The sequence below is a fragment of the Antedon bifida genome, chromosome 1, assembly GCF_963402885.1.
Source record: "Antedon bifida chromosome 1, ecAntBifi1.1, whole genome shotgun sequence".
NCBI lineage: Eukaryota > Metazoa > Echinodermata > Crinoidea > Comatulida > Antedonidae > Antedon > Antedon bifida.
Window position 1 is genome coordinate 14,660,128 of NC_136226.1, and position 24,878 is coordinate 14,685,005.

General features: G+C 33.5%; 1 protein-coding gene across 1 annotated transcript; it reads left to right on the top strand.

Moving 5' to 3' along the window:
* Window positions 1-1,439: 1,439 nt before the first annotated feature.
* LOC144834986 (uncharacterized) lies at window positions 1,440-23,323 on the top strand. Its single transcript, XM_078689995.1, has 41 exons — window positions 1,440-1,527; window positions 2,057-2,182; window positions 2,517-2,636; window positions 2,752-2,874; window positions 5,353-5,475; window positions 6,279-6,413; window positions 6,531-6,656; window positions 6,852-6,974; window positions 7,724-7,858; window positions 7,976-8,101; window positions 9,138-9,251; window positions 9,560-9,685; window positions 10,056-10,181; window positions 10,391-10,504; window positions 10,788-10,916; window positions 11,480-11,605; window positions 11,971-12,105; window positions 12,463-12,579; window positions 12,719-12,844; window positions 14,336-14,461; window positions 15,665-15,784; window positions 16,097-16,222; window positions 16,748-16,876; window positions 17,049-17,174; window positions 17,339-17,452; window positions 17,616-17,729; window positions 18,194-18,307; window positions 18,472-18,585; window positions 18,750-18,863; window positions 19,028-19,141; window positions 19,306-19,419; window positions 19,584-19,697; window positions 19,862-19,975; window positions 20,140-20,253; window positions 20,428-20,541; window positions 20,706-20,819; window positions 20,994-21,107; window positions 21,272-21,385; window positions 21,550-21,663; window positions 22,549-22,674; window positions 23,160-23,323. Exons 1-41 carry the CDS (start codon window positions 1,440-1,442, stop codon window positions 23,321-23,323), a joined length of 4,965 nt encoding a protein of 1,654 aa, XP_078546121.1.
* The last annotated feature ends 1,555 nt before the right edge of the window (window positions 23,324-24,878 follow it).

Below are 24,878 nucleotides of genomic sequence, written 5' to 3' on the forward strand. Positions count from 1 at the left end.
ATCACCATCCATGCAGTAGTGTTTCATGTTGGTATGGTGGCATATGTAATGTTGCTCCAAACAATCCATGTGATTTTGTATGTAGTTGTAGACCTGGATACACTGGTAGATACTGTGGAGAGCTAAGTGAGTAGAAATATTTTTACATAATGATATGTTGCATACATGAAGGTGTTCTTGTACAGTCAAGACCGATCATCCAAGACCAACCTAAACTTATTTTAAGCAACACATTTTCTAGACTGACAGAATCCCCTGATAACAGTTTTTTTAAAGTTATTTACAGTACAGCACATATAGTTGTGTTCCTAAAAACCAACCATATGTGCTGTAATGTACCATGCCTTTTATAAACTAAGTTATAAGGCTTAGAAAGGTCAAATACAGGACTGGTAAGCAAATTAATTAACAACTAAGCCAAAGTGGTGCTACTGTTATCTTTAAAATTAATTTTATTTATTTATTTTTTTATTGTTTATTTCAGCTGGTAACCCATGCTCAGAGGGGCCTTGTCAAAATGGAGGAACATGTGTATCAGATAGTTCAGTTAGTTCTGGATACAGATGTAATTGCTTAAGTTGTTACTCAGGAGACACCTGTCAAACATGTAAGTACAATGTTTGTCTATAATTTAAAATTACTTTTTTCTTACCTTTCTTCTTTTTATTCTCGTTGGTGTGTTTACTCCCAAGTTAGTGGTCACAAATATGAGTCATGTAATACATTAGCATACTAAAAAATGTGATAATGTGATATATATATATTCAGTTTATTATTGTTTTGCTGTTTCAGATGTAAGCCCATGCGCAGCATTACTTTGTGGTCCTAATACAAGATGTGTGATTAATGAAAATGACCGCTGTAGTTCACTGTGTGTGCCTTATAGTTGCCCACCATGTAGATCAGGCTACAATTGTGGATCAGGTAGGCTTGTCAAGTATATAAAACTTGTTCTTCTACTAATTACTAAAAAAATCATTTTAAATTATACACAGACTGAAAATAAAATGAATTTTTTGTTTGTATATGACATTCTCGATTATTTTATAATATATTTGCATTATATTTGCTGAATGTATTCTTTACTATGCAAACCTTTATACAATAATAAGTATGATTATTTGTATAATATCATTTTTTATTTATTTTTTAGTGATCGATCCATGTGCTAATGTTGTGTGTTATCATTATGGTACCTGTACAACAGATACATCTAACAATGTCTGTAGCCATAAATGCAACTGTAAGCCTGGCTACACTGGAAGTAACTGCCAACAAGTTGGTGAGTATGCTGTTGACTTCTTTAGAAGTTGTTTTACAACATTACATTTACTAAAACTAAATTGTTTCATTACACAAATGTTTTATACAGTGTTGTCATTTTTTTGTTCATTTTAATTGTATAGTTAGTAACCCATGCTCAGGTGTCCTTTGTCAAAATGGGGGAGCATGTGTATCAGATAGTTCTGGAGGATTCAGATGTAATTGTCGTAATTGTTACTCTGGTACTTTCTGCCAATCATGTAAGTACAATAGTAATGATAGTCTTACATAGCGCCTAATACAATGTTTCTAAGCGCTTTACACACAAAAATGATCCATAAAAAAGCAGAGGAACGCCGCTTCGTTCTCCAGCACTTTGAGGCTCACATGAGGGCTCGCCTGGAACAGTATTCACAGGAGCTCGAGTGAAAAAGGCATCTGTCTATCCTATCCCACCAAAATAAGAAGAAAAAAGATGTTGCATAAGACTTTTTTTTTTAATATTGATTAATGTTGCCTTTTTTAAGTACAAAAGTACTAGACTATAATATTGATGATTAAATAAATCTTTAAAATGTTTAATGTAAACATTAATATGATTCTATTCTGTTATTTTTTAAAAATGTTTTTGTGTAATCTCTGAACTTGGTTAACATTTAACAATTTAAAACAAATCTTGTAAACATACCACATACTTTTTTGGAATGTTTCACTTGTATTTTATTCTCTACAGATCACCATCCATGTAGTAATAATAATTAAATCATAAAATTCATTAACCTCTGACCTATAGATTCTAATCCTTGCAATGGTGTAAACTGTTACCATGATGGTACATGTGCGGTTGATACATCTACCCAGTGTGGATATTTATGTTTCTGTACCGATAGCTACACAGGCATACACTGCCAAATCCCTAGTAAGTATCCATATAAGGAATGTTATATGCAAATGCATGTTTATTCCTTTCTTTTAATCTTTGTACATACATATTCATTCATGTTTTCTCAATCGAGACAAGGTTATACACTGCTACAACAAGTTCCGTTACAATGGGCGCAATATACAGACGGTATCTAGTTTTAAAAGACCCAGTGTCTGTGGGTTATGAAATATCCATATCACTGTAATACTTGCATCTTAAATGCATTCAAGCCTCTATTTCAAATTTAGAAAACAAGGATGATTTCATGTGCTAAGAAACCACAATTATTTTGTATCTATTGTAATGCCTTTTTTATTTCTATATTAAGCTGGTAACCCATGCGTTGGTGTGCCTTGTCAAAATGGAGGAACATGTGTATTAGACAGTTCCAGTTTAGGATACAGATGTAATTGCTTAAGTTGTTACTCTGGTACCTTTTGTGAATCATGTAAGTACAATGTTTTTGTATACTACCACATACTTTACTTTTCTTATTTATTCTCACCTCTTTCCCTCCCTCCCATCTTTTCATTTTACTATGTTCTTTACTTTATACTCCATAGATCACCATCCATGCAGTAGTGTTTCATGTTGGTATGGTGGCACATGTAATGTTGCTCCAAACAATCCATGTGATTTTGTATGTAGTTGTAGACCTGGATACACTGGTAGATACTGCGAGCAAAGTAAGTGCAATTTATCTATTTATATCCACATCCAGGTAGACCTGCAATTTTTGACCTTTTTAAAAAAATAATGCATATTAAACATTAAACAGGTCATTAATTGTCTTAAATGTGCGTTACAGTACAGAAAGAAAGTACTGCTTCGTATCTACGCGTAACCTTTGGGTATTGACAAACTGCAAGCCATGGATTCATTGGATCAATGGAGTCAATGGCCCACGTGACAATGTTAATTGCAATTCAAGCGAGTCAGTACGAAGTGTAACTGCACTATTGTACCAAAAGTGCGAGGCACCATAAAACATATTAAATAATTTAATATAAATTAGTATGTTCATATGAAACATTAGAGAGTAGTAATTATAAAATAAAATCATTATTTTATGTTATGTTGTTCTAAACATACCCTACTACTACTAAAATAAAGTCAAGCCTGCCTGCTGCTCCCTTCTTTTTGGTCTCGCTTGTAGTTATTTTTTTCAGAATGTCCCCCGCCGGCCCACCACACAGCCCAGGCCTAGTCTAGCCCCTAATACAATATAGGGCTTCCTACTAGATGATATTTTGTTGAAAAAAATACATTTCACAAGACTTAGATTAAAAATATCTGTAATCTATTGTATTCGTCCATTAACAACGTTGATAAAGAAGCTATACTACTGCTAGGCCTAGACCGTACTAGGCATACAGCGAATAGCCGTCTCTACTCCGGTGGGCGGGCTACAGTATACTATAGGGCCTAGGCTAGCTAGGCTTCTTAGACGGTGACCAGGCACCACCTAAAACTAGAACTGTAAACATCGAAGTTGCATCTGGATATTCGAAATTGTTAACATAATAACATTAACGGTAGGTGATTCATAAATGTTTATGAATTGTACACAAATATTAACGAAGGCTTATTGTTATTCGAAGGCTCGCACTTGTTGGTATTTTTTCCGTTGAATTACCGTCGTGGATTGCGTGCCTCGTTGACTCGCACTTTGGCAACACTCGTAACCTTTCGTAGCCTACGCGTAGCTAGATCGTAGGTCATTGTTCTCTCCTACGATGTATTGTTCGTAGCCTACGATGTATTGTTTGTAGCCTACGATGTATTGTTTGTAGCCTACGATGTATTGTTCGTAGCCTACAATGTATTGTTCTCTCCTACGATGTATCCTGGCTACGGCCCTGTTCTTACTTCACTAAGAACATCGCAGGGTTGTTTATATAGGTTACGAACTCCCTGATGAAGTTCAGAACGTAGTTCATTGAAAGTTGTTTATTGCGGTTACGAAGCCAAACAATGGAACCTACGAAGCCAACAACGTAGCCTACGTTCTATCTACGAAGCTGCTTTGTAGGTAAAGTTGCAGTACTTTCTTTCTGTACTGCAGGTTAATTATGATAAAAAAAAAGAAAAACAATGCACTTCCTAAGTAGATCGTGTCGAAAGTTCTCTCGTAGACGTTTCTAGCTTAGTTAGGCTTAGTTTTGTAGGTCTAGCTGGTAAAGAGCGGTAACTAACGTACGAACATCATAAGCTAGCTATAGGTCTAGCCTGACGGTGTCGCGTTGCTCAATTAATTGTCTTTTCTTTTTTGGCAGAATTTTATCTGAAAATTTATGGTTCTTTTATTTGTTTACCCTTTCACGCAATCGATCGAAGTGGGTGCATCACATCAAAATATGAAAATATCAATCCGCACGCGATGCATGTAGTGTTAGTGTCGCATGTCAAAATGGTGGAACATGTGTCGGATTCAGATTATACCATCAAACTAAAGGGCTACTACTATCTGTACAACTGGTTCAACATTAATTTAGTTTATTTTTTCTTGATAAAATGGTTTTAAAAATAACATCTATAAAATACTAAGAAACTGACAGTAAAAAAGTGGACAAAGCCCAATTCACATAAAAAAAACCACACATAATCAAATCAAAGGCCGATCTGTTTTACAAAGTGAATGGATTTAAATCTTAATACAGAATATACAGTGCATATTTTTATTATACCTTAAATCGTTAAAACTAGTAAAAAAAAGTTGGAACTAAATTGTTTTTGGTTCCACTGTTGTATTTAAACCAGTAAAAATGAATGGAGATGGTTTTTTCATGATAGAATTGTTTAAAAAACAACAACTATAAGATACTTAAAAACTGACAATAAAAAGGGGACAAAGCCGAACATCATAAGCTAGCTATAGGTACGTCTAGCCTGACGGTGTCGCGTTGCTGAATTAATTGTCTCTTCTTTTTTGGCAGAATTTTATCTGAAAATTTATGGTTCTTTTATTTGTTTACCCTTTCACGCAATCGATCGAAGTGGGTGCATCACATCAAAATATGAAAATATCAATCCGCACGCGATGCATGTAGTGTTAGTGTCGCATGTCAAAATGGTGGAACATGTGTCGGATTCAGATTATACCATCAAACTAAAGGGCTACTACTATTACATTAATTTAGTTTATTTTTTCTTATTTATTTTAGTTGGTAACCCATGCTCAGATGGCACATGCCAAAATGGAGGAACATGTGTATCAGATAGTTCAGTTAGTTCTGGATACAGATGTAATTGCTTAAGTTGTTACTCAGGAGACACCTGTCAAGCATGTAAGATTATGATTATAAATAGAAAAAATACATTTTAATGGAAAGAAAAAATGTAAAATGTTTTTTATTGTTTTTTATGTTTTTTATTTATTTTTTTTAATGTTTTTTATTTTTTTTTTATTTACTTATTTATTTTTTTTTGTTTTTTATTTTTTTAATGCGACTTGAGCACTCTTGAGTGGTATGTGCGCTATAAAAATCCTGTTATTATATTATATATTATATATAATATAATAGTATATGTTCTGTGAACCCACCCTTTAAATTTGAATAACAATAATATGCATTTAATATGTAATGCAACTTTCTTATTATCATAGTTATTATTATTTATTCTTTATACTGGGTTGACTCTTCAGTCAGAGGGCCCAGTTATTATGAGTTGTTGTGTGTGACAGTGTACTGGTACACCAGGGTGACTCCCTACTCATATCGAAAGATGTACTAGGTTCGTTAAAGTGTACACGAGCTACATGTGTACACTTGACCTATGTAATGGTTTATAGTCCTTATCCGAGATGATTCATTCTACCATCAGAACCATGGAGCTAGTGAGCCTTGATCCCTTGCCGGTGTTATGACTACGTATTATGATTCCACTGTCTTAACTCACTCATTGACATAAGCAATAGGCAGACAACATATTTTTTGTAAATGCCTGTTAAAGAACTATAATTATTTCAACAATGGTAATGCTATAATTAATTTTAATCTTGAAACCTATAGAATTTAGAATTCAGTATGATTAAAAAAAATCGTTCATGATGTTGATCAATTGTAATAAGTCATTACTTTTTTTCCAGACACAACACCGTGTGCTCTCATATTATGTCCAGCTAACTCCAATTGTGTAGTAAACCCTAACTCTCTTTGTGAAGCAACTTGTGTACCAATATCACAGTGCCCACCATGTAAATATGGACCAGGTTGTTATAGTGGTGAGCAATTTCATTTTCTCTGTTGTAAAACCAGAATTCTGTACATTTTTTCTAGCGATACTCAAATAATTTTTTTCATTTATTGTGATTATATATTATCAATATTTCTTTCTTTAGTTGAAAACCCATGCATTGGTGTAACCTGTCATTTTGGAGGAACGTGTGTGTCCGATACTAGCAATAATCAATGTGCCTACAAATGTATATGTCGTCCTGGTTACTCGGGACAAAACTGTGAACAAAGTAAGTTCATTGATATGATAATGTAATGTAAATTTCATTCATTATAACATTCACTTTCACAGTAAAACTGCGCATTACATTTCCAAAACATTCATTAATTAATATGTTAACCTATTGCCATGATTTATTTTCTATCCACATTCATTTAATCCATGCTTAGTATAGGTGTCACTTTTTTTTAATTATTTATTTCAGCTGGTAATCCATGCGTAGGTGTAACATGTCAAAATGGAGGAACATGTGTATCAGATAGTTCAGTTAGTTCTGGATACAGATGTAATTGCTTAAGTTGTTACTCAGGAGACACCTGTCAAGCATGTAAGATTATGATTATAAATAGAAAAAATACATTTTAATGGAAAGAGAAAATGTATATAATATAATAGTATATGTTCTGTGAACCCACCCTTTAAATTTGAATAACTATAATATGCATTTAATGTAATACATTTTTCCAATTATCATAGTTTTTATAATTCTTTATACTGGGTAGCCTCTTCAGTCAAAGACTGTTTTCCCAGAGGGCCCAGTTATAATGAGTGGTTGTATATAACAGTGTACTGGTATACCGGGGTAACCCCCTACTCGACTCCAAAAATGTACAATGTTCTTTAAAGTGTACACGATTCACATATTTCGGTATATTTATTCAATTCCACATATAAATCAATAAAAAAATACATACATTATGACTATTGCAGCCCAACGAGCTGAATTGCAGAAATAATATATTAGCCTACATCAATCGACAACATCAGAAAAGCATGTGTTCACTTGACCTATGGTTTATAGTGCTTATTCGAGAAGACTCGTTCTACCACTAGTGAGCCTTGATCCTTTGCCGGTGTTATGGCTACGTATTACGGTTCCACTGTCTCGCTCATTGACATAAGCAATAGGCAAACATAGTTTTTTGTAAATGCCTGTTAATGAACTATATTTATTTCAACAATGGTAATGCTATAATTAATTTTAATCTTGAAACCCATAGAATTTAGAATTCAGTGTGATTTAAAAAATCGTTCATGGTGTTGATCAATTGTAATAAGTCATTACTTTTTTTCCAGACACAACACCGTGTGCTCTCATATTATGTCCAGCTAACTCCAATTGTGTAGTAAACCCTAACTCTCTTTGTGAAGCAACTTGTGTACCAATATCACAGTGCCCACCATGTAAATATGGACCAGGTTGTTATAGTGGTGAGCAATTTCATTTTCTCTGTTGTAAAACCAGAATTCTGCACATTTTTTCTAGCGATACTCAAATCATTTTTTTCATTTATTGTGATTATATATTATCAATATTTCTTTCTTTAGTTGAAAACCCATGCATTGGTGTAACCTGTCATTTTGGAGGAACATGTGTGACCGATACTAGCAATAATCAATGTGCCTACAAATGTATATGTCGTCCTGGTTACTCGGGACAAAACTGTGAACAAAGTAAGTTCATTGATATAATGTAAATTTTTTTCATTTTAACAATAGTCTTCACAGTAAAACTGAATTAAGAGGTTTTTACATTATAAAATGGTTTTAAAAATAACATCTATAAAATACTAAGAAACTGACAGTAAAAAAGTGGACAAAGCCCAATTCACATAAAAAAAAACACACATAATCAAATCAAAGGCCGATCTGTTATACAAAGTGAATGGATTTAAATCTTAATACAGAATATACAGTGCATATTTTTATTATACCTTAAATCGTTAAAACTAGTAAAAAAAAGTTGGAACAAAATTGTTTTTGGTTCCACTGTTGTATTTAAACCAGTAAAAATGAATGGAGATGGTTTTTTCATGATAGAATTGTTTAAAAAACAACAACTATAAAATACTTAAAAACTGACAATAAAAAGAGGACAAAGCCATTCTCATTAAAAAAAGTTCACATTCACAAAAAACCCACACAGAATTAAATTATAAGACCAATCTGTTATACAAGTGAATGGGCTTAAATCGTTAAAACTAGTAAAAAAAAGTTGGAAGAAAATTTGTTTTGGTTCCACTGTTGTATTTAAACCAGTAAAAATGAATGGAGATGGTTTTTTCATGATAGAATTGTTTAAAAAACAACAACTATAAAATACTTAAAAACTGACAATAAAAAGAGGACAAAGCCATTCTCATTAAAAAAAGTTCACATTCACAAAAAACCACACAGAATTAAATTATAAGACCAATCTGTTATACAAGTGAATGGGCTTAAATCGTTAAAACTAGTAAAAAAAAGTTGGAAGAAAATTTGTTTTGGTTCCACTATGATTCGATGATGATTCTACTAAGTTGATGCGTATGACTGTTTATGTTATCTGACTATGTGTCTGCCTAACTTCTTGTTGGTTTTAATAAATGCTATTGGTCCAGTCTTTAGTTTGAATCTCAGTGTCATGATCTGTTTTAAACATACATACTACACAGTATTAATGTTATATTTCTTCTACCATGTTTCTCCACCAATTCTGTTTTCTTTTAAGGTAATCCATGTGATGACAACTATTGTCAAAATGGAGGAACATGTACGATACAATTTGGTGGATCTCAAGTATGTTCGTGCCTTGGATGTTTTGTTGGTCAGAATTGTGAAACATGTGAGTTTAGTATTTAGTATGTTTTTGCTTCATTTTTCAGTTGTATGTATTTTGGATCCGGTAAATTATAATACCATGTCCTGCAATAAAGCTTAATAGGCTAAATATTTCAGCAAGATTAAAATGTATGGAGATCAAGTTGCCAATGTTTCAGAATCATCTCTTGTTACATTATAAAACTTAGCATTGGTTTTATTTTTATCCTGTAATTTTCCAGTCCAGCCTGTCTCATGTGCACCAGTTACATATTATAATTCATTACAGGAACTTGCTCTATTTCAATTGTGTTGTTATTTAATATATTTCAGATCTGAATCCATGTATTAACCTTAACTGTGTATATGGCTACCAATGTGTGGTTGATTCAAATGATCCGTGTCAAGCCGACTGTCTTCGTTGTCCGCCGTGCTATTCAGGATACACATGCAACACATGTAACTAAATGGATGATTCCAAACATTTTTTAATATGGCACTTTTTTGTTGATAGGATGAAATGTGAAGTTATGAAGTAGTAGGCCTAGTGCCTCAGCCCTACCATGCTAGTTGATTTCAAATTAAGAAATGGCATGGTCATATTCTAAGATTTTCACTGACTAGAAAATTAGTAAAGAAACTTTTTTAAGTTTCCCATTCTTTCAATGATCCCCTACTTTCGTAATTTGACAAACCCCTCCCCAAGTCTAATTTATGCTTTGATGTTCATTGTATGGTGATTATTTTTCTATACTTTATGGGAGTTAACTTCAAAGAAAACTGTACAACATCTATGCATGTATAATTGTGTTGCATTTGTTTCTAATAGATTCTGACCCATGCTCTGGAGTTACATGTTATAATGGAGGTACTTGTAATGCTAATGTTGGTGGCAATCAATGCTCTTATGTATGTTACTGTAGACCTGGTTACTCTGGAATACATTGCGAGCAGGGTAATTCTTTTTTCATATTTGCCACAGTCCGGACAAAGTAAAATAATGCATACCTGATATCTGATTTCATATATATTTTTAATATAATAATATATATATATTTTTTGTGCGACCATTGTCCCTAATGAGAACCTATTAGTTTATTTTGAGACAATTGTTTTTGGATTCAAATAATTTTGACATAAATTTACATTTTGATGTCTATAAAGGTACTAATCAATGTGATGATTCAACTTGTGAGAATGGTGGAACTTGTATTCAGCAACTTAGTGGGTTTTTATGTTTATGTAAGGACTGTTTCAGTGGCCTAAACTGCGAAGTTTGTAAGTTGTATTTTAATATTAAATTTAATATTGACTTTGGTTTTGGAAAGAACAACCAGTCAAAGGGACTTGCAAAGCAATTTTTAACAATTCTAGGATCATATAGTCTGAACTAAGTACATACTGTATATCAAAATATGTAAACCAAAGTCCTATTGGAAACAAATACAAATATGAATTCTTCATACTGTGTACTACTTCAAATTTGAGGGTGGGATTATATTAATGGAAATGTCATTTCTATTGTATTTTTTTTGGATCTACTTAATGTTTTCTTTTGTAGTTACTGATCCATGTTCCTCAAACCCCTGTTTGAATGATGCAACATGTAATAGTTACAAGACTCCCTCTGGTGTGTGTGGCTTCACATGTTCTTGTGGCCCATGTAACTTTGGGCCATACTGTCAATACTGTAAGTATACATATTTTTATAGTAGTAATCTTGATCATGCTTATATTATCTCATCTGAGACTTAGGGAACAGAGTATAAATCACTATGTACAGTATAGTATTTAGTGTATAGTATATTTTTGTATAGTATTTTTTTGTATAGTTCTTTGTTATTTTTATATATGTTTGTTATGTTTATATGAGGGCTGATTGTCAGCCTATGCTGTTTAGGGTCACCCTCTATAATTAAGGTTAAAATTGGATATTCGGATTGAAAAGAACTTCTACACTACAAATGACATTTTCCCTTAACCAAACATATCCCAAATTGTATCTTACAACCTGAAACCCTGTGGCTAAAGGGTCTTTCATTACAGTTCCGGCCCGGCAAATCAAATGTCAATGTTTTAATTTTCATGACGCTCTACACGACTATGCTCCAATCGATATGGGTGTAGCCGCGTGAAAACGAAACATTGACGTTCAATTTGATTTGTCGGACCGGAACCGTGCCAGAACGGGTGTGAAAGACCCTTTAGGTATCATTTAGCTCAGTACTATAATTTTAACAATTATTTCAACAGCATTCAATGATCCATGTGCTTCAAATCCATGTGGAATTGCAAACTGTATTCAGGATAATACATTAGGAACATGTGGATTCCGCTGTGAATGTCAGTCTTGTTTTAAAGGACCTCTATGCACAATTTGTAAGCATGTATTCCTTCTTTTTTTTAAAGCATCAAAATATTATCATTTTATTTATTTTATTAAAGATGAAAAAATAAAAAAATAAACTAATAACCAGACCAGTTGAATTTTTTTCTTTTATTTATGGTTTATTCATATTGGGTTCATTTTTGTTTTCCAGAGGGACAGGAATAATTGAACTTAATAACTGCTATTCTTTGCTCTCATATATAAGTAGAAAACAAAACTATTTTGTAATTTTTAAAGGTCCTGCATAACCATTGTGCTTATTTTAGGGTTCAATGTGTTTATGCTTATTATTTCTTAAATAACAAATATTATTATTTAAATTAGTTTTTGATGTATATTTGTTTTTACAATTTAGTTGATAATTCGTGTGACCCTTCTCCTTGTGTGAATGGAGGGACCTGTACTATAACATTTCCAACAGAAGTTTCTGTTAATTGCGACTATGAATGTACCTGTCCAGCCGGCTATTCTGGAACTAAATGTGAACAGGGTAAGATTAAGCTTAATGTCCACTATATGCAATTTAATGTGTGGAGCATCTTTAATTTCCTAGTTTATCATGTTAATTCAGTGTGAAAAGGCATCAAGTTCAAACATTGTACATTGTGGCATGCTTCCTCAATAGCTTTGGCGAATTCTAGGTTCAGACAAGAACCATTGACAAAATAGGTCCTAGGTTTATGAAATTCGAAAACTCTTAATTGCTCCACATAAAATTCAACATAATATAAATCATGATATATAACTTTTACTACCATCATGAAAGTATTCTAAAGCTCTTAAATATCAAAAAAGTTGCAATGCAATGAACTTGTCTTGTGTTTTATTTCTTATTAATTTCCTTTAGATGATAGTGGATGTGACATAGACCCTTGTCAGAATGACGGTACATGTTCAACTGGAATCAATGGAGGATATGTATGCACATGTACCCCTTGTTACACTGGTACAAACTGTCAAACATGTAAGTAAAATCTATTTACAATCTTTGTTTATTGCCTTACTTATTTTGTGTGTGTTTGTGCGCAGAGCATAACATTATTATACTATTATGTTTAGAACCAATTAAGTAGCTATTCCATTAATGGTTTCTTTTCTTCTAGTTGATGATCCATGTTCTTCAAGTTCTTGTAGTGGCAATGGAGCCTGTACTTCTTTTGAATCTGTTGATATATGCTTAATACAGTGCACATGCGACCCTTGTTACTCAGGCAGTGTTTGTGCAACATGTATGTCTAAAAACAACACATCTTTTTATAGTGTATACTATTATACAGATATTGACTGCTTAGAGGTTAAATATAAGATTTGACATCCCCGAGGGAATGATATTATGTTCGAGGGAATATATATTTCCCGAAGCGCCAGCTGAGGGAAATATATATTCCCCGAGAACATAATATCATTCCCAAGGGGATGTCAAATCTTATATTTAACCGATATAAAAGGCAATATCTGTTATATTATATAGCCAAGAACAAGTCTGCTGGTGAAGCTAGGCTAGGCCTCCTATTCTATAGTATTTGTATTGTATGTAAACAAGCCTCCTGCCTAGACACCTTACCTTGCGAAGAATAATATACAGATAATTACTAATTAATGATTCCTTGGCAATAAAATATTCACTTAGGCCTAGGTCGTTTAAATTAACAGAAGAATTTCCATCAATAAGCCTATTAATAATAATATTATAATCAGGTAGGCCGAATAAACAATTCATCGTCTTCTCTTCGAGGAGCTAGCCGAATCACCGGATGTTCAGCGCGTAGTTACTAGGTTACTACCGTGAGTATTGACCAATCACAAACGGTGTTTCATCACATTTAGGGAGGACTAATAACAAATGAGGGCGCTATGTATGCATAGTTTAAATAGTTTAGATGAATAATTTCTTCAAGCAAGCTGCGTGGCGCAACGGTGGAAGCGTTGTCTTGCGATGGTGGAGTGACAATTCCACCCGAGTTCAAATCCAGTAGATGACTTTTGTTTATTTATCGGCAAACGCGAGTGTTGCCACACGAAAATTACACAGTCAATATCATCGAACTCGAGAATGTATATGTTTAATGACAGGGGACACGATAATTACGCGAAAATTAATCGGTCAATATCATCGTTCTCGAGGATATATACGATTTACGATCCTCGCAGCGGTAGTCATGTGACGCAGTTTCAACCAATCACGTTCACGTATTTACATAGGCTATGTAATATATACAGATATTGCCTGCTCAGAGGTGTAATTTCTTAAGGGATTCCTAAGGAGGATCTCAAATATTAGTTACACCAATGTAAATGGCAATATCTGTTATATTAAAATGTAAGTTGCTATAGGCCGTAGCCCTAAAGCTTTGGCTAGCCTATGTTGGCCTTAGCCAACGTAGAAAATCATCTAATATCTCGGCAAAGAATTAGTATAAATAATTACTATTTGATTTGATACATTGACCTTACTATATTCATTACATTAACGGATGAATTTGTACATTGAGAATCGTTTTCATGAATTCTGTCTAATCCATCATTGAAAGTATTTCTGTAGATACTGTGAGGATACTGTGAGTTTGCCCAATCACAACTGGTATTCGTTTACATAGGCTATGTTTATACACACATATATATATATATATACTATTATATAACTATAACATTAAGGTACAGGTATTTGGAATCTGAATTAATAACAATTTGATAGGTTAATGTTTTTATTCATTTTTTAGACAATGATCCTTGTACTGCAAATTCTTGTGGTGACCACGGAACCTGTTCTGCCATCCAAAGTACTGATTCATGCTTAATAGATTGCACATGTGATGCTTGCTACTCGGGCAGTGTTTGTGAAACATGTATGTATACTCAATAGCATATGTAAACTAAATGTAAAACTACTAACCTTTGTTTCTCTACCGTTTTCATATTTTGTATATTATTTGGTGCAAAACAGATTAGTACTGGTTTAATGATGATAATAAATTTAATACACCAAGAAAGTAAAAAACCTGTTGGAAGACCAAAGAAAATATGGATAACTAGAGGGTACTCTGAGAGTAAAAACCTCCGCCTACTGTAAAATTCCCCTACATAAAATGTCCCCGGAAAATATATATATTTTTTAACATTTTTTTTAATTAGTTCTAAATGTAAATAGACTAACTGCACACTACAGTTGTGGATGAGAGTTTGGTGTAATGGTTATGTATCCAGCCTCTCACAGTTGAGATCGCAGGTTCAAGTCCCGCTGAGATTTTTTTTTTTATTATTTTTTTATTTCTTTTTTTTGTGGACCTTGATCTTTGACCCTGACCCTTCAAAATTTAACCACAATTATATGATGAGTCATTGATCATTGTGGCTAAGTTTGGTGAGAATCGGATAAAAACTGTGGTCTCTAGGCAGTAAATAGTTTTTTGTTAGTTGTGACCTTGACCTCTGACCTTTTCCCCTCAAATTCGAACTCGTCCGAGCTTTTGAGGCATAGATCATTGTGTCCAAATTTGGTGAGAATCGGATAAAAACTGTGGCCTCCAGGCTGTTCACAGACAGACACACACACACACACAAACATACAGGGGTGAAAACATAACCTCCTTGGCGGAGGTAAAAATGTGATACAGAATGACTTGAAAACAGTATTAAATTACACTGCCCCACAAAAGGCGCACCCGGCCCACATAAGACACACCCGGCCCACGTCTAGAATAAACGCACAAAGTAGTAGGCTGCGCTATGTCTAACAATGATAAGGCGTGTTAATATTATATATATATATAATAAATTTACATAGGCCTGCATTTTTTTATATATATTTATTTATACCTAGTTTCTTGTTTTCTTAAATTTTCCTCCTTGGAAACAGGTCTGTTGAGGAATTTTATGGGTTATCCTTGGCATCTTTTGTTCAGTTTGTGTTTTTGTTCTTTTCTGATTTTTCAAAATTGTAAAATGTTCTGTTGTTTCTCAACATTTTATACACCTTCAATTGTCATGTAATTTTATACGTTTTTGATGCCGAAATCAATCAATTATTGCAAAACCTCTTTTTTTTTCAGACATTAGTCCATGTTCATCAAACCCTTGTGCTACTGGGGTGTGTGTTCCCATTCCAGCACAATGTACTTACATTTGTCTACCTTGTCCTTTGTGCTTATCTGGACCAACATGTAATATTTGTAAGTTATCAAATTTTATTATTTTTGTACTTTGTTTTATTATTTATCAAAAAGATTTAAATTAATTAAAAATAATATGTCAGGATTGTCAGATTGGAAAATTGTATTCTGGGAGATTTTGGTGGTTGTCCTGTAGAAGAACTAGAGATTTATTAAGCAAAATAATTCTTAACCACTAAGAGTAATGGTGATGTGGCATTGTACCATATTGAGGATCAGCAGATAGTTACATTACCAAGTTTTGAAAATGTAAATGTGAAATGTTATTATGCAATTGTCATTACATTACACATAAGTATATTTTATTCACAGATAATAATCCATGTGAAGAAAATCCATGTCAAGTTGGCCAATGTGTTCCAGATTTATCAAGTGGAGTTTGTGGTTATAAATGTGTTTGTGGTGATCCTTGTTTCAGTGGAGATAATTGCAATATAGGTGAGGTTACAGTGCAGCTATTAATTACTCCTTTGTTCCCACACGTAACCCTTTGTAGCCTACGCTTGGGGCATTGTTTTATGATGAGGTGATGAGAGGTTTATGTCTAAGATTTTTTTTCATTAGTATTTGTTGGAGGTCTTTGTGATTGGAGGAGTGATTTACAAATTTCACATCTGGAGTTATAATGTTTTTTATATTAAGAGAATCATCTGACTGCTTCTTTCTGAATTCCCTCAAGTTTGTCAACATGCAGCAGCACCAAGACGGATCCTGGATTTTTCAAACTGGAGAGCTACAGTATATACATATAACATAAATAGTCTGTCAAAAATCAAAAAAGTAATTTAATTTTAGCTGGGAAGATGGTATGTTACTCAAGCGCAATTCCCCTGGATCTAACCCTTTTATTATTAAATAGGAAAGGATATTCAATTATCTGTATACTAAAGTGATTTGATATTACAACTGGTGGTAGGAATATTTAAAACAATTAAATCAATATTTCTTCTTTTTTTGTTTTAGAGTTGAACCCTTGTGAAAACAATCCATGCGCAAATTCAGGAGTCTGCATTAAGGATATTTCTAATAATGAATGTGGCTATGTATGTGTTTGTACAAATCCATGCACATCAGGAGATTTATGTGAAGAAGGTTAGTTACAACAAGTTTTATACAATGTAATGAATAGTCTGTGCATAAAGATTGATTCAAGAGTGTCCACTAGGATGCAACACACCAACTTAAATGCAATGCACTTGATTTGATCAACCCAGATAGTCAATCTCCATTAAGTAGCTATTCCAGTAATTTGTTTATTTTTTAGATAATGATCCCTGCACTTCAAATCCTTGTGGCGCCAATGGAGACTGCAATTCTGACACAGCCAATGGTCAATGCTCATTTACTTGTGCATGTGATGCTTGTTACTCTGGTGCTGCTTGTCAGACATGTAAGTTTACTGGCTTAACACTCCTTTAATTAATTTGAAAACAGTTTGACATCAAAGCCAAATAGATCAACAGACAATAGTTACACTTCAGATAACTTACTGCCAATAACCAGATAGTCAATCTCAATTAAGTAGCTATTTCAGTAATTTGTTTATTTTTTTAGATAATGATCCCTGCACTTCAAATCCTTGTGGCACCAATGGAGACTGCAATTCTGATCAATGCTCATTTACTTGTGGATGTGCTCCTTGTTACTCTGGTGCTGCTTGTCAGACATGTAAGTTTACTGACTTAACAGCCTTCAATTCCATTTGAAAACAGTTTGACATCAAAGCCAAATAGGTCAACAGGCAATAGTTACGCTTCAGAAAACTTACTGCCATTAACCGAATAGTCAATCTCAATTAAGTAGCTATTCCAGTATTTTTTTTGTTTTTCAGATAATGATCCCTGCACTTCAAATCCTTGTGGCGCCAATGGAGACTGCAATTCTGATCAATGCTCATTTACTTGTGCATGTGATCCTTGTTACTCTGGTGCTGCTTGTCAGACATGTAAGTTTACTGACTTAACACTCCTTTAATTCCATTTGAAAACAGATTGACATCAAAGCCAAATAGGTCAACAGACAATAGTTACACTTCAGATAACTTACTGCCAATAACCAGATAGTCAATCTCAATTAAGTAGCTATTCCAGTAATTTGTTTATTTTTTAGATACTGATCCCTGCACTTCAAATCCTTGTGGCACCAATGGAGACTGCAATTCTGATCAATGCTCATTTACTTGTGCATGTGATTCTTGTTACTCTGGTGTTGCTTGTCAGACATGTAAGTTTACTGAATTAACGATCTTTCAATTCCATTTGAAAACAGTTTGACATCAAAGCCAAATAGGTCAACAGACAATAGTTGTGCTTCAGACAATTTACTGCCAATAACCAGATAACTTTCTTCCAATAACCAGATAGTCAATCTCAATTAAGTAGCTATTCCAGTAATTTGTTTATTTTTTAGATAATGATCCCTGCACTTCAAATCCTTGTGGCACCAATGGAGACTGCAATTCTGATCAATGCTCATTTACTTGTGGATGTGCTCCTTGTTACTCTGGTGCTGCTTGTCAGACATGTAAGTTTACTGACTTAACGGTCCTTCAATTCCATATGAAAACAGTTTAACATCAAAGCCAAATAGGTCAACAGACAATAGTTTCGCTTCAGATAATTTACTGCCAATAATCAGATAGTCAATCTCAATTAAGTAGCTAATCCAGTAATTTGTTTATTTTTTAGATAATGATCCCTGCACTTCAAATCCTTGTGGCACCAATGGAGGCTGCAATTCTGATCAATGCTCATTTACTTGTGCATGTGATCCTTGTTACTCTGGTGCTGCTTGTCAGACATGTAAGTTTACTGATTTAACGGTCTTTCAATTCCATTTGAAAACAGTTTGACATCAAAGCCAAATAGGTCAACAGACAATAGTTACACTTCAGATAACTTACTGCCAATAACCAGATAGTCAATCTCAATTAAGTAGCTATTCCAGTAATTTGTTTATTTTTTAGATAATGATCCCTGCACTTCAAATCCTTGTGGCGCCAATGGAGACTGCAATTCTGATCAATGCTCATTTACTTGTGCATGTGATCCTTGTTACTCTGGTGCTGCTTGTCAGACATGTAAGTTTACTGACTTAATGGTCCTTCAATTCCATTTGAAAACAGTTTGACATCAATGCCAAATAGGTCAACAGACAATAGTTACGCTACAAATAATTTACTGCCAATAACCAGATAGTCAATCTCAATTAAGTAGCTATTCCAGTAATTTGTTTATTTTTTAGATAATGATCCCTGCACTTCAAATCCTTGTGGCACCAATGGAGACTGCAATTCTGATCAATGCTCATTTACTTGTGGATGTGATCCTTGTTACTCTGGTGCTGCTTGTCAGACATGTAAGTTTACTGACTTAACACTCCTTTCATTCCATTTGAAAACAGATTGACATCAAAGCCAAATAGGTCAACAGACAATAGTTACACTTCAGATAACTTACTGCCAATAACCAGATAGTCAATCTCAATTAAGTAGCTATTCCAGTAATTTGTTTATTTTTTAGATAATGATCCCTGCACTTCAAATCCTTGTGGCACCAATGGAGACTGCAATTCTGATCAATGCTCATTTACTTGTGCATGTGATCCTTGTTACTCTGGTGCTGCTTGTCAGACATGTAAGTTTACTGACTTAACAGTCCTTCAATTCCATTTGAAAACAGATTGACATCAAAGCCAAATAGGTCAACAGACAATAGTTACACTTCAGATAACTTACTGCCAATAACCAGATAGTCAATCTCAATTAAGTAGCTATTCCAGTAATTTGTTTATTTTTTAGATAATGATCCCTGCACTTCAAATCCTTGTGGCACCAATGGAGACTGCAATTCTGATCAATGCTCATTTACTTGTGCATGTGATCCTTGTTACTCTGGTGCTGCTTGTCAGACATGTAAGTTTACTGACTTAACAGTCCTTCAATTCCATTTGAAAACAGATTGACATCAAAGCCAAATAGGTCAACAGACAATAGTTACACTTCAGATAACTTACTGCCAATAACCAGATAGTCAATCTCAATTAAGTAGCTATTCCAGTAATTTGTTTATTTTTTAGATAATGATCCCTGCACTTCAAATCCTTGTGGCGCCAATGGAGACTGCAATTCTGATCAATGCTCATTTACTTGTGGATGTGATCCTTGTTACTCTGGTGCTGCTTGTCAGACATGTAAGTTTACTGACTTAACACTCCTTTAATTCCATTTGAAAACAGATTGACATCAAAGCCAAATAGGTCAACAGACAATAGTTACACTTCAGATAACTTACTGCCAATAACCAGATAGTCAATCTCAATTAAGTAGCTATTCCAGTAATTTGTTTATTTTTTAGATAATGATCCCTGCACTTCAAATCCTTGTGGCACCAATGGAGACTGCAATTCTGATCAATGCTCATTTACTTGTGCATGTGATCCTTGTTACTCTGGTGCTGCTTGTCAGACATGTAAGTTTACTGACTTAACAGTCCTTCAATTCCATTTGAAAACAGATTGACATCAAAGCCAAATAGGTCAACAGACAATAGTTACACTTCAGATAACTTACTGCCAATAACCAGATAGTCAATCTCAATTAAGTAGCTATTCCAGTAATTTGTTTTTTATTTTTTATTTTTTAGATAATGATCCCTGCACTTCAAATCCTTGTGGCACCAATGGAGACTGCAATTCTGATCAATGCTCATTTACTTGTGCATGTGATCCTTGTTACTCTGGTGCTGCTTGTCAGACATGTAAGTTTACTGACTTAACAGTCCTTCAATTCCATTTGAAAACAGATTGACATCAAAGCCAAATAGGTCAACAGACAATAGTTACACTTCAGATAACTTACTGCCAATAACCAGATAGTCAATCTCAATTAAGTAGCTATTCCAGTAATTTGTTTATTTTTTAGATAATGATCCCTGCACTTCAAATCCTTGTGGCGCCAATGGAGGCTGCAATTCTGATCAATGCTCATTTACTTGTGCATGTGATCCTTGTTACTCTGGTGCTGCTTGTCAGACATGTAAGTTTACTGACTTAACAGTCCTTCAATTCCATTTGAAAACAGATTGACATCAAAGCCAAATAGGTCAACAGACAATAGTTACACTTCAGATAACGTACTGCCAATAACCAGATAGTCAATCTCAATTAAGTAGCTATTCCAGTAATTTGTTTTTTATTTTTTATTTTTTAGATAATGATCCCTGCACTTCAAATCCTTGTGGCACCAATGGAGACTGCAATTCTGATCAATGCTCATTTACTTGTGCATGTGATCCTTGTTACTCTGGTGCTGCTTGTCAGACATGTAAGTTTACTGACTTAACAGTCCTTCAATTCCATTTGAAAACAGATTGACATCAAAGCCAAATAGGTCAACAGACAATAGTTACACTTCAGATAACTTACTGCCAATAACCAGATAGTCAATCTCAATTAAGTAGCTATTCCAGTAATTTGTTTATTTTTTAGATAATGATCCCTGCACTTCAAATCCTTGTGGCACCAATGGAGACTGCAATTCTGATCAATGCTCATTTACTTGTGCATGTGATCCTTGTTACTCTGGTGCTGCTTGTCAGACATGTAAGTTTACTGACTTAACAGTCCTTCAATTCCATTTGAAAACAGATTGACATCAAAGCCAAATAGGTCAACAGACAATAGTTACACTTCAGATAACTTACTGCCAATAACCAGATAGTCAATCTCAATTAAGTAGCTAATCCAGTAATTTGTTTATTTTTTAGATAATGATCCCTGCTCTTCAAATCCTTGTGGCACCAATGGAGACTGCAATTCTGATCAATGCTCATTTACCTGTGCATGTGATCCTTGTTACTCTGGTGCTGCTTGTCAGACATGTAAGTTTACTGTCTTTACTTGATAATACTTTACTTAATAATATTAAAAATTGTTACGATATATTCTACATATGAATATTTAGTTGGCCAGGGATTAGTGAGTGATCTATGAATAGATACAAAAATATAAATTCAATTTGAATAAAGTTTTACAGATGCTCAGGATTGTTCTACATCATAGCATTGTACTTTACCTTGTCAATTTCTTTAAGCATGTTTTCCAGTTGACATTGTGTTGCGTTGAATTTTCAAATTGTTAAAGTTGAAAATAAATACCAATAACCGAGCCAGACCGCTAATATTTACGCATTTTTATGTGATCGTTCATGGTTTTCTTGGTTTTATCGAGCGTTGTTGGGACACTCTCACGTGAAGTGTTGCAGACCGCGGGCCGGCTACACGCAGCCGGACCCGCATACGAATTTGAAAAAGTCTGAAGTTCTTGATACTCAGCTGCAATCTGTTTATGCTGATATCTTAATCTATGTTTACACTAAGAAAAAAAATGTATTTAATTGTGTTTGTATTATAATTAAGTTTGAATTACACTTGTTATTTTGAAATATCAGACAAAAAAAGGTTAAAAACATTGTCGCGTTTTAAAAATTCAAGAATTGTCAGTGCATACTTATTTTTTCACAAACTATGATGACGTAATTTGGGAACCATTTGATTGGTTAGTTTTAACTATCGTTGAAGTTGAACTCGGTTCCTGTAAAAATGTTAATCCAGTTATTTAAACTTTTCTGGAAAACTGGCTTTACCAAATAAGAATACAGTATTATTTATAGCCATTATCATCATCATGTATGTTTTATTTAGTGTAAGCCTAAACCTAAAAATTATAATACATTTCTGTATTTGTTTTTGGGTTGTCATTTTTAGATACTGATCCATGTGATTCAAGTCCTTGTAATGCGTTTCAAGAATGTTCCATTGCCATTAGTGGAAATCAATGTGGTTATGATTGTGACTGTCTTCCCTGCTATTGGGGACCAAATTGTCAAAATGGTATGTTTTAGTATTGTTCTGCTACTAAAAATACATTTGCGAGTTTTTGAAAGCGTGTCACTGCATAGACCCATACACAGACACTCAAACATACATGAACTAGTACACCAGGTTTTATCACTCACTCATCTTAAAAGATGCCCATCCACCAAAATCATTAAAAACATTCTGGTAAGCAAGAAAACAAACATTTTAAATCTTTTATTTCTTATGACCATTTACACAAAACAGATTGTACGAGGAATACTATATGCTTTTTTGCTTACGTTACTGCTCGTCGTGTAACTTGGCCTTAAGAAACATACTTAAACAAACAGAGTTTTCTTAAGGCACCGGACCAAATGCGCGCTTAATGTGAATGTAGCTTGTTGCTAAATGGCAAAGAATAAGGGTGAAGTAGTAGATGAAAGGAGAATGGATACTTTGACAGAGGTGAGCTGTAAAGTTGACAAGATAACCACCATAACTTTTTTTTTTATTGTTAGTGAGAGGTGGATGCAATGGCACACCTTGTCAAAATGGAGGAACATGTGTACCAGTCCCATTTTTTGGAAATACCTGTTTTTATAGATGCGAATGTGAAGAGGGGCATTTTGGCAACAACTGTCAATTTGATGGTAAATGTTTAAAAAAATTCACATTCAAATGATGATTGATTACCAACTAGCTTAATTTTCACATAGCTCACCTACAGTGCAGTAGGAAAAATTCTGATCGCCACTCGCTTAATATAAGCTTTTTATATATAAAACCTCTAAAATAGTTTTGTTTCCTGTACCATTTTTAAATGTCATTTACGTGTTTGAACCAAATCAACCAAATCAAATCAGGTATTCAAGCAATCATTTGCATAATTATTAAAATATTATTTTTCTTTCAGAATAATCTTGTATGAAAGTAAGTAAGTACTATATATTATTATTTTATTTCCTTTCAGTTCAATAAAAAAAAAGTGATAGAAGAGCCTAAGAGAAACCACAGCTTGAAATTAATAGGCTCCTTAAATAAACACATTGCAATATAAATTAGGAATGCCAAAATATATACACAATAAAGATACATAAACTTTAAAAAAATTAGTTTTAACTTAATAATAATAGTAATAACTAGAGGGTACTCCGAGAGTACAAACCTCCGCCTACTGTAAAATTCCTCTACATAAAATGTCCTTGGAAAATATATATATATTTTTTTTTCATTAGTTCTAAGTGTAAATAGGCTAACTGCACACTAAAGTTGTGGATGAGAGTTTGGTGTAATGGTTATGTATCCAGCCTCTCACAGTTGAGATCGCTGGTTTAAGTCCCGCTGAGGTTTTTTTTTTTTATTATTGTTTTTTTAATTTCCTTTTTTTTTTGTGGCCAAATTTGGTGAGAATCGGATAAAAACTGTGACACACACACACACACACGCACACAAACATACAGCGTTGAAAATATAACCTCCTTGGCGGAGGTAATAATGTTTTCTAGTTACAAAAAAGTAACTAACCAAATAGCAAACATACTAACAGCAAACAGCACATCCTGCCATACATATTTTAGAAAAAAATAATACCAATAATAATAATAATAATTGAATATAGTATTTATTAATGTTAATTAATGTTTGCATTTGTTTATTAAATTGTTCTTTCTTGCTTCTGTAGTATGTGAAAAGACTGCACATCAACCAAGCATATAAACCTACGTACTGCATAGATCAAGGTAGATGTAGTGAATAGAAATTTAATCACTTAATAAATAATCATAATTTTACAGCATAAGATTTAGTATGTAAGTACAACTAAGATTCTAAGGTTAATATTTTTCATAGAAGGCCTGTTTTAACTTTCTTGAATCATTCTTAAGGGACAACTTTCTAATTCCATTCAATAATAACAAAATAAATAACTAACCTTGATGAAATATTTATTTTTTGTGAATAAATTACCTCCATTTTCTTGCTTCAGTAACAGGAAATGTTTTCCACTACTTAGTGACTCTTTTCAACCATGACTATACTTTATATAATAGATATTTATTAATTGATAACAGTGAATTCAGTGTTTTATAAATAAAATATATTTAACTCAACTAAAATAAATCTTTAGTCACTGTTTAGTTACTATTCAATTATAACATTTATTGGAGATATTGTAATGTTTTTATTTTATTTTTTAATAAACGATGTTACAATACTATTTTTGTAACTATTGTAACTTT

What these genes read in the sequence shown, in the direction of transcription:
- LOC144834986 (XM_078689995.1), top strand. Translation starts at nt 1,440, where the DNA reads ATGGGGGAGCATGTGTATCAGATAGTTCTGGAGGATTCAGATGTAATT. An exon ending in TGGTACCTTTTGTGAATCAT is followed by an intron (nt 2,637 to 2,751) that starts GTAAGTACAATG and finishes TATACTCCATAG; the next exon opens with ATCACCATCCATGCAGTAGT. An exon ending in GGGACAAAACTGTGAACAAA is followed by an intron (nt 8,102 to 9,137) that starts GTAAGTTCATTG and finishes TTTTCTTTTAAG; the next exon opens with GTAATCCATGTGATGACAAC.